The sequence below is a fragment of the Pyxicephalus adspersus genome, chromosome Z, assembly GCF_032062135.1.
Source record: "Pyxicephalus adspersus chromosome Z, UCB_Pads_2.0, whole genome shotgun sequence".
NCBI classification, from domain to species: Eukaryota; Metazoa; Chordata; class Amphibia; order Anura; family Pyxicephalidae; genus Pyxicephalus; species Pyxicephalus adspersus.
In genome coordinates, this window is record NC_092871.1 from 85,130,903 (window position 1) to 85,141,042 (window position 10,140).

At 39.6% G+C, this 10,140-nt stretch overlaps 1 protein-coding gene across 1 annotated transcript; it reads left to right on the forward strand.

The window, feature by feature from the left end:
* The first annotated feature begins 1,701 nt into the window (after positions 1 to 1,701).
* Positions 1,702 to 9,304, forward strand: LOC140344379 (alpha-galactosidase A-like). The gene is made up of 7 exons (XM_072431511.1): positions 1,702 to 1,979; positions 3,105 to 3,279; positions 3,408 to 3,585; positions 4,393 to 4,484; positions 4,731 to 4,892; positions 6,291 to 6,488; positions 7,631 to 9,304. Exons 1-7 carry the CDS (start codon positions 1,717 to 1,719, stop codon positions 7,883 to 7,885), a joined length of 1,323 nt encoding a protein of 440 aa, XP_072287612.1. The 5' UTR covers positions 1,702 to 1,716; the 3' UTR covers positions 7,886 to 9,304.
* Positions 9,305 to 10,140: the final 836 nt, after the last annotated feature.

Below are 10,140 nucleotides of genomic sequence, written 5' to 3' on the forward strand. Positions count from 1 at the left end.
AGGTCAGGTACTGATGGTGGGGATTTGCCCCCTATTGGTGAGGTCAGGTACTGATGGTGGGGATTTGCCCCCTATTGGTGAGGTCAGGTACTGATTCCAATTCATGTCACATGGTATCTCCCAATGTTACCAAAAGAGACTGAAATGAGTTCCTGCAGTGCCAGCCTTCAAATTGCTGTCTGATGAGACTACACACGGCTGCTTTAACTCCAATTACATAGACAAGATCCGCTGTTGTCACCATCAAGAAACCCACCCTGATAAATGCCATAGGGTAAGCTCTTTGGGGAGGGTCCTCTCCTGTGTCACTGTCTGTATCTGCCATTGCAACCCCTATTTAATGTACAGCGCCGCATAATATGTTGGCGCTATATAACCCCTATATAATGCATGAAGACAGAAAGTGGTCGCAAACGAGCTGCAGTAGATCTTCATATTATAACAAAGAATGAAAGAAATGGTGCAAACAAATATTTTATTAGGAAAACAAAACAATGTCATTGCTGTAATCAATAGCAATGCACAGAGCAAAATAAATGTAATTCCATCAGAGTTATATAAACATCATGGTATGAAAAATCATAAAATTCATTGCAGATCTTTTTTTTTTATTTTATTTTTTTTACAAATGTTTAAAATGATTGCCAGCATTATATTTTGTGCATGGTCTCCTCCTCCTGTCATTGTATTTTGTCTGTCATTTGCAGCCCCCTAATGTACAGCGCTGTGTAATATGTTGGTGCTATATAAATACATTTTTAATAATAATATCTCTATTTATTGTACAGTGCTGTGTAGTATGTTGGAGCTATATATAAAACTTTTTTAATAATGTCTCTATTTATTTTACAGCGCTGTGTAGTATGTAGGCACTATATAAACACATTTTTAATAATAATATTTCTATTTATTGTACAGCACTGTGTAAGATGTTGGGCTATATAAACACATTTTAATAATAATATCTCTATTTATTTGTACAGCGCTGTGTAATATGTTGGTGCTATATAAATACATTTTTAATAATAACATCTCTATTTCATGTACAGCACTGTATAGTATGTTGGTGCTATATAAATACATTTTTAATAATAATATCTCTATTTATTGTACAGTGCTGTGTAGTATGTTGGAGCTATATATAAAACTTTTTTAATAATGTCTCTATTTATTTTACAGCGCTGTGTAGTATGTAGGCACTATATAAACACATTTTTAATAATAATATTTCTATTTATTGTACAGCACTGTGTAAGATGTTGGGCTATATAAACACATTTTAATAATAATGTCTCTATTTATTTGTACAGCGCTGTGTAATATGTTGGTGCTATATAAATACATTTTTAATAATAACATCTCTATTTCATGTACAGCACTGTATAGTATGTTGGTGCTATATAAATACATTTTTAATAATAATATCTCTATTTATTGTACAGTGCTGTGTAGTATGTTGGAGCTATATATAAAACTTTTTTAATAATGTCTCTATTTAATGTACAGCGCTGTGTAGTATGTAGGCACTATATAAACACATTTTTAATAATACAATTTCTATTTATTGTACAGCGCTGTGTAGTATGTTGGCGCTATATAATTACATTTTTAATAATAATGTCTCTATTTATTTGTACAGCACTATGTAATATGTTGGCGCTATATAAAGTATTATAATATTAAATTACGATTCTTGCTTATGAAAGCCCCATCTACATGGATGCTGTGGATGTCTTTTCTCATACCAAGGGCTGGACAACAAATTCCCATAGGTTGTCACTAGCTGTGACGCTTGGGGTAATGGAGTCGGCTGTGCTGAAGAATTTGTTTTCTGCAATAATTTTGTCCTTTGTAATATTTCCTTTGAATGTACCCGCCTTGAGAAATGGCCTGGCACTCACCCCACCGATGGGCTGGTTACACTGGCAAAGGTTCCTGTGTCAGACTGACTGCACCAAATATCCCAGCTCTTGTATCAAGTAAGTGACAACAGGTCAGGTGATTGTGAAAACTCTTCAGGGAAGTGAAGGCAAAAATAGGAAATAAGATCGGCGAGCAAAATCCATGCTCATGCGATGTGGATTATCGATCGCCTGTGGTGAATGCAGGCAGATTTTTTGAATACACAAAGGGTAGGGGTGTTATTTAGGGGGGGGGGGTCTAACTGCCTCTTAAAGTGGAACTAAACCGAAGAAAAAAAGCACACTTACCTTTAATCCTGCAGATCCCTCGATGGCATTGGACCTTTCCTCAATCTTGTCTCTCAACGTCCTGGAATTCTTTTTCCTCCAGAGGAAATGCTGGGCTCCGCCATCTTGGTTCCTTTTTTTTTTTTTTTGGCTACATCACCCCATCTCCAAGCTGCAATATTGGGTGATATAGCTCACTATAAAGGAGAAAAAAGGGAGCCGATCTCACTGCACATGTGTAAGATCGGAATCTCTTCCCCCCCCAAGATTGGGCATGCGCAAAAGGAGCAGCCAGGTATCCCGGGAGGCTTTGCGCTCCCATTCAGTCTTGATCGCTAAGGAGCAGATTACTTGAATATGGAAGCATCAGATGGCAAAATCAAAAGCCTAGTGAAAGGAAAAAGATTGGAAGGGAGGAGGTGTAGGCAAAGCCAATGGTGGCAATATCTGGGTAATGTGATTTAGAGGCGTCAGAGGAAACCATTAAGAGCCTAGGGAGAAGAAAAGGATGGGAGGGCGTGTTGTAGATGAGCAGAAAGTCAATGGGAGAATCACCAAAGGGCACCATCAAGAACCAAGGTGGAGCAACATGATGCCCAAGCTTTCCATACTTTTTCATATTCAGACATCCTATCAGTAGGTTTGGCTGATAGTTCTTGGTTTGAGAAGGTGTAATTTAAATTTTAGAGATGCTGGGTTTTGGGGTTTTCGATGGTTTAGCTCCAGTCTTCTTGGCTACAATAAATAAGTTATTTAAAAACATATGTTAACCAATCTTCTCTGTCTTGCCATTTAATTGGAATTTTTGTGGAGATCAAAACTGTAAAAGTTCAATTCTACAGGTGAAGTCCACCATGTCCTTCACAATGCCCCTCACATAAAGTCCAGGTATTAATATTCTGGTTTCTTTCCAAGTGAACAGCTCTTCATGCAGATGGCGGATATAATGGTCTCCAATGGATGGCTAAAAGCCGGATATAAATATCTGTGCATCGACGATTGCTGGCTAGCTCCACAGAGAGACAAAGATAATAGGCTACAGGCTGACCCCACAAGATTTCCAGGAGGCATCAAGAAACTTGCTGATTATGTGAGTACCAATGTACAATTGGGATTTGTTTTTAGTAAAGTTGATGCTAATTACAAACTTTGGGAAAATATTAAGGCTACATCAATGCGGCTCTGCATTCATTATAAAAACCTATATGGTTTTCCTAGGTACATGCTCGTGGTCTACTTTTTGGAATATATCAAGACGTAGGCAAGCAGACTTGTGCTGGATATCCGGGAAGTCAAAACTTTTATGAGTTGGACGCACAAACCTTTGCAGAATGGGGTGTGGATCTACTTAAATTTGATGGATGTAACTATGGAACTCTGGTACAGCTGGAAGACGGTGAGACCACCTTACGTTGCATTATTTGTCCCTATACAAGCTGTATAGTCCTTACAAGCCTACTACAAATATATGGCAATATAATATTGATGTATATTTTTCTTGTTTCACCACTCGCCAATTTATTAGGATATTACCGTATTTTTTGCCATATAAGACGCACTTTTTCTTCCCCAAAACTTAGGGGGAAAAGTTAGTGCGTCCTATACGACAAATGTGTTAAAAAAAATAATTAAAATATTATACTCACCCGATACCCGGATCCTGCGTGTTTCTGGCTGCAGAGTGTCTCTCTTCTCTCCTCTGCCAGCATGGTGTCCTCTGTCTGTAAAGCAGAGCGAAAGAAGCCGGCACAGCGCCACCTGCTGTTCCCTGTCCTAACTGCCGTACAATAGAAAAAAAGCACAGAGGCGTCTTATACGGCGAAAAATACGGTATGTTTGCCAATTGATGTGTTTAATACAAGATATTCACATCCTCTGAGACCTCACTGAAGCCTCAGTGATATAGATAGGACTGTTGTTTTTATAGGGCCCAATGCTCCAAGACTGAATAAGACCACATGTCCACCAATGACTGTTTAAAATACACGTAAAGATATGAGTAAATACAATGGTATATTGAGTAAATACAATGTTAACCCTAATCAGTTATAGTTCCCAATCTTTACAGCACTTTACAAGATAATATCAAGCCCCCATCACTATTTTATTTCAACAAAGGCATATAAAAGCAGATCATGGTCAATATCCAATACTTGCATGTGTAATACCTATGTAAAACCTTTTCATTTATTTTTCCCTGTAGGGTATCGTCGCATGTCTATTGCATTAAATCGTACTGGGAGGGCTATCGTCTATGCCTGTGAATGGCCACTTTATGCTCGGAGAGAGACGCGTGTAAGTAGGAAATGGGCTCATTATTTTTTCTTTGGAACTAAAAAACATTTCCATTATGGTTTCCCCTATGGTCTTCTTCTACAAGCTTTCAATTTTTTTTTTCTACCAGGTGGTCAATAAATTATGTATTAGCTGAAGGAGTTTCATTGTAGACATGACTTGTAAAAACAATTCTCTTGCCCCTATGAAAATCTGAATTTTTGTGTAATTCTCCCTACAATATTCTCATTCTTTTACAATTCCTAGGTTAATTATACAGAAGTTGCGGAGTACTGCAATTCATGGAGGAATTTTGATGACATTCAAGACTCATGGACAAGTGTGAAGTTGACAATGGATTTTACAGCAGCTTTACAGAATCAGCTGGTTCCTGCAGCTGGTCCAGGAGCTTGGAATGACCCAGACATGGTCAGTGGATAAACGTTATATATTGTTAGACATAGAATGTTGCCTACATGAAAAAAAAAAATAATTTGAAATTGAAATATTATAAACTTGTTGGGTGTAGCCTAATAAATGGATATTGATGTCTACTCAATGGCTATAATGGTGGTAGTGGTTCCAGCATCCGAGATGGTGTTCTCCTTTTGCTTTTATAGTAAACCCCTGGATATGCAGGTGATAGATGGTGGTCTTGGCTTTGGCCACCATACTGGTAGCCACATTCAGGCAGTGGAATGAGAATAAGAATGCTCAGAAGCACAGAATGGGTTATCATAATGCCAAGGTAGTAGTGTGATCACTAGAGCATATGTAGATGAGAAACAATGTAAAATCTAAAGTTCTCCACTCTATTTAGAGGCTGTAGTCATGGTTTTTCCATTGATGTGGTCCTGGTCTGTCCCTGGGTTCATTGCTGGCCATTCTCTGGTTATGGTCCAGGCCTGTCCCTGGGTCCATTAATGGTCAGTCTCTGACTTTAGCCCTGGTCCCTGGGTCTATTGATGGTCAATCCGTCTCTATGGTCCTGACCTGTCCCTGGGCCCATTGATGATCTTCTCTTATTTTGGCCCTGGTCCTTGAGTTCATTGATGGTCATATCCTGGCTATGGTCCTGACCTGTCCCTGGTCCAATTGATGATCTTCTCTTATTTTGGCCCTGGTCCTTGGGTTCATTGATGGTGACATCCTGGCTATGGTTCTCATCTGTACCTGGGCCCATTGATGATCTTTCTCCTATTTTGGCCCTGGTCCTTGGGTTCATTGATGGTCATATCTTGGCTATGGTCCTGACTTGTACCTGGGCCCATTGATGATCTTTCTCCTATTTTGGCCCTGGTCCTTGGGTTCATTGATGGTCATATCCTGGCTATGGCCCTGGCCTATCCATGGGTCCATTGATGGTCATTCCCTGGCTATGTGGCTAGAATCATGCTGGAGCAAAGAGAGTGATGGCAGCATATGGGGGCAGAAACCCCAAAAGGTCAATTTTACCTAAATAAAAAACCCCCAGAAAATAAAATTGTTTTCTAACAATGTTTTCTGGTCTGCCACACAATTTTTATAAATGTTCATCCTCTAGAGTTCAGACACTTTCCGTCTACCCCCTCCAGATACTGTGCCAGACCTTTCCCCAAGAGAGCACTCTAAACAGAGGTATGTGAGGAAAAGAGAGTAAGGAAAGCTTTTATGAGGGCTTTAGAGTTTTAATTCTCCTTTAGGAAATATGTAGAAAAAAGGTGCCGGAACTCTGTTCCAGTGAGTTCAATATGAAAAAAAAGCCCTGAATGTTCCCATATCTTTTATCTATTTAATTCTTCTACAGAAGTCTTTATAGTTTAAAAAATTGTTTTTTTTAATCAACAGCTTGTTATAGGTAACTTTGGATTGAGTTGGGATCAACAGGTCACACAAATGGCTCTTTGGGCAATTATGGCTGCACCTTTATTAATGTCTAATGACTTGAGGGACATCAGCCCAAAGTCTACAGCTCTGCTTCAAAACCAAGAGGTCATTGCCATCAATCAAGATCCTCTAGGAAAACAAGGATACAAGCTACTCAAGGTAATAAAGACAAAATGCAACAAATGTTGTATTGTTAATTGTTAAGATCAAGATCCATGTCTCTGACTTCACATCTCAAGTTACACAAGATTTCCAAAAGTAGGTGGACACCATCCTAATGAGTTGAGATGTTTCCAGTCAATGGTTTGCTCTAAAGAATGCAAAGACTTGTTTGGCTCCAATGTTTTGGTAACTATTTGGCTGTGCCCTGGGGTACAAAGCCAGCTCCATAAAGACATGGGGGTCACCATTTTGGTGTGGAGGAACCTGAGTGTCCTGCACAGAGCCCTGACCTAAACCCTACTGAACACCTTTGGGATGAATTGGAATGGTGATCCAGGTACTCTTACCTGACTATCACACCTTCCTATATGGCCAGATGTATGGGGGACACCTCCCCAAATGATGGAGACCAGATGTCCCCAGTGAAGGGTCCTAGTAATCCTCCATCATACAAAGACATTTTTGTAGACAATTGTGCACTTCCAGCCTTGTGGTCACAGTTTGGTGACCCTTTTCTGTTCCCCCATGATTAATCCCCAGGGTACAAAGCCAGCTCCATAAAGACATGGTGTCACCAGTTTGGTGTAAAGGAACTTGAATGTCCTGCACAGAGCCCTGACCTCAACCCTACTGAACACCTTTGGGATGAACTGACATACCAACTGGAAATTAGGTTTTCCCATTCAACAGCAGCACCTAACCCCACAAAGATTTTTGCTAAATGAGTACAAATTCCCACAGACCCATTTCAAAATCTTTTGGAAATTCTTCCCAGAAGTGTAGAGCTTGTCATAGATGTGAAAAAAGGGGCAACTCAATGTTAATGTTTGGCAACCAGTCATGGAAATTAATCAACAGTAGAAGAGGCTTAAAAAGGGTTTTCAATATTTAAATTTACCCCAAACTAATCTATGTATACTTGGATGTCCAAATCCAGGATTCAGGGGCCAAATGCAGGCCAGAATTTTAATATGGTTATTTTCTGCCCAGATTACCCTCATATGGGCCGTGGTGTCTTTCAAAGAATACTCTAAGACTTTGCACATGTTTTGTTTCAATGCACTTGGAAATTATTTAGCAGGATGGACTTTACCAGTGACATTCAGACATATCTCATTCTCTACTTGTTCTTCTTTCAGGTAGATAATTTTGAACTGTGGGAGAAACCCCTTGCTGGCGGATCATTGGCAGTCTCAGTAACAAATCGTGAAGAAATAGGTGGTCCTCGGTATTTTACATTGGTACGTGCTATGCTTTGGAAAGGACTTGCTTGTGACAGTTGCTATGTGACACAGTTGCTTCCAACCCACCATGAATACGGCTATCTTAATTCTTCTGATGACATGTCACTGCTGGTGAATCCATCGGGAACCGTACTGCTTAAATTGGTGTAAAACCCCTCAATCTGCTAAATACATTCCAGGTGCATCAGAACTAAAAGTTCTCAATGTGTTACAGTAGCCAGAGTGGAAAAGCCTTTCTGCTGCAGAGGATCTTTGCTTTTCTGTATGGAAGCAGTGGTCGATATGCAGAGGTGACATGCCCCAATCTGAGACAGAGCTCTCAAATCTGTATGGAACATGACATTTTCCATATCCACAACTGGGGCAAACCAACCCATATTTATTTTGTTGTTACCTTTTACAGAAACAATAAAAATACCTGCAGCTGCAAGCCCTTAAAGTCTGGAAATAAGGACCCTTTGTATCAGAACCTCCCCCCGACCAAATTACATTTTGTGCTATTACTATAAGCTAAACTGGTCTGGCACAACCAACAACAAATAAGATGGACATGTTAAAAGTATTTAATTTCCCCTTTGTGGTGTCTTCTCATGGCACATTTTGCATCCAGAACCACTGGTTTGCAGCATAGTCTTATACTGAGCCATTTACTCTAAACTGCACAGCTGTTTAGGGCACCACTGTAGCATATGGAAATAATTTCTGTGAAGTTAAGCTTGGAGAATCCACTATATTTACATGTACCCGTGTTTATTGAATGAAGGATGCAACAGCAGCTTTATAAAAAACAGGACTCGGCTGTCACATCAGCAGCTCAGGTCTAAAAAAAAAAAAAAAAAGCTATTCCATTGTTATTGGCAAAGCTTTGCTGTCACTTTGACAGCTGTTCAATGATGCATTGCCCTTAGTGAAGCCAATTAGAGCATGGGCAAAAAACTGCTCTCAAAGTAACCTGCAGGACTAAGCTTGACAGTAAAAGTAAAGGCTGGGGGGGATCTGAAGGAAGAATGACTCCAAGCTAAGCCAGGACTCGAGCCTCTCCTCCTTTAGCCTTGATCCAGCTGCGGGTAGAAGCAAAACAAGCAGATACCTTGTGTTTTAAGGTTTTGCTGAACTCTAGCACATTTACACAACCAGCAACTTGGGAAAATAACAAAAAAAAGGTACAGAAGCCTGAAAGCACATGGTGAAGCATTCAGCTACAACATATTTGCCGCATCTCTCCAATCTCAGCTTGCAAGTACCTTCAGATGCCATAGTTTTTTGGTGGCTTCACTCTTTAGCCTTCTTGGTCAATCGCTTACAATTTTTGGGAGATTCAAAGCCAAGCCATATTCTATTGCTTTAATATTGATTTACTGTAAGGTGTATTCAGTGAAATGATCTCATCCTTTGTCAGACACTGGACCGCCATATACATGTGAATTTATACTGAAATGCAAGGTAAATATTTTAAACAGATTCATTTCACTCAAGGGTTCTTTTGTCAGCATTGTACTGATTCTTTGGGGGTAAAAGGTGATGGTGATCTTTTAAAGTTATTTAATAAAATGGACTGATTTTATAGACTGCATGACTTTTTTTTTTTTACTTATTCCTGTCACAAGTTGCAATTGTAAGCACTTAATTTTTTCTTACCTTTTATAAATTTTTAAAAGTGTCTGCACCCCCGTCTTGCAAAACCCAACAAAACCTTTGGGGATACCAGTTCCCATACACTGGAGATTGGATTTGTATAACCATATGGTGCTCACAGTCCATGACAAAACAAAAAAATGTTCGTCAGTGTGAAGCACCTATGTAATGATCGCATCAGTCCAGATCAGGAAGACTGGGGACATCACCGCCAACTGAATTTAACTGTAGTGTGGTTTGTCTATCAGCAATTTTTTGCTTGGTAGCCTTCACATAAATGCTGAATATTTTCATGGCTGATACAACATGCAAGAGATTAAGGACTTAATGTACCAAAAAATGGGGGCGACACATTCAGTCCTAATATAAATGGGCTTTCGTTTTTTATCAACAGCTCCCAAAGAAAAACCCTGCAAGGATTTTCCAACTCCATTATAGACACCAATAGTTTAAATACCTCTTGTCCTGGAAATGGTGACTAAGTTTAAAACACCCTCAATATTGAAAAACAACAGAGAATCTGCCTTAGAACCAGTGCATGGCTGGTCAAGGGAGGGCAGCTTCCAAAGGCTTCTATTGATATATAGATTTTTGTAGTTGGAAAGATCTTCCACGATCCTTTCCAAGGACAAAGACTGAAAGATGCATGAATGAGCGCTGTATACACAGCACAATCCCACTCCATGGAGAGTGGAAGAACGACAGAGCGGCACCCCACTGCGTTCTCTCTCCTTCACTTGTATTGTGATCATTCATGGATCAGCCAGGAC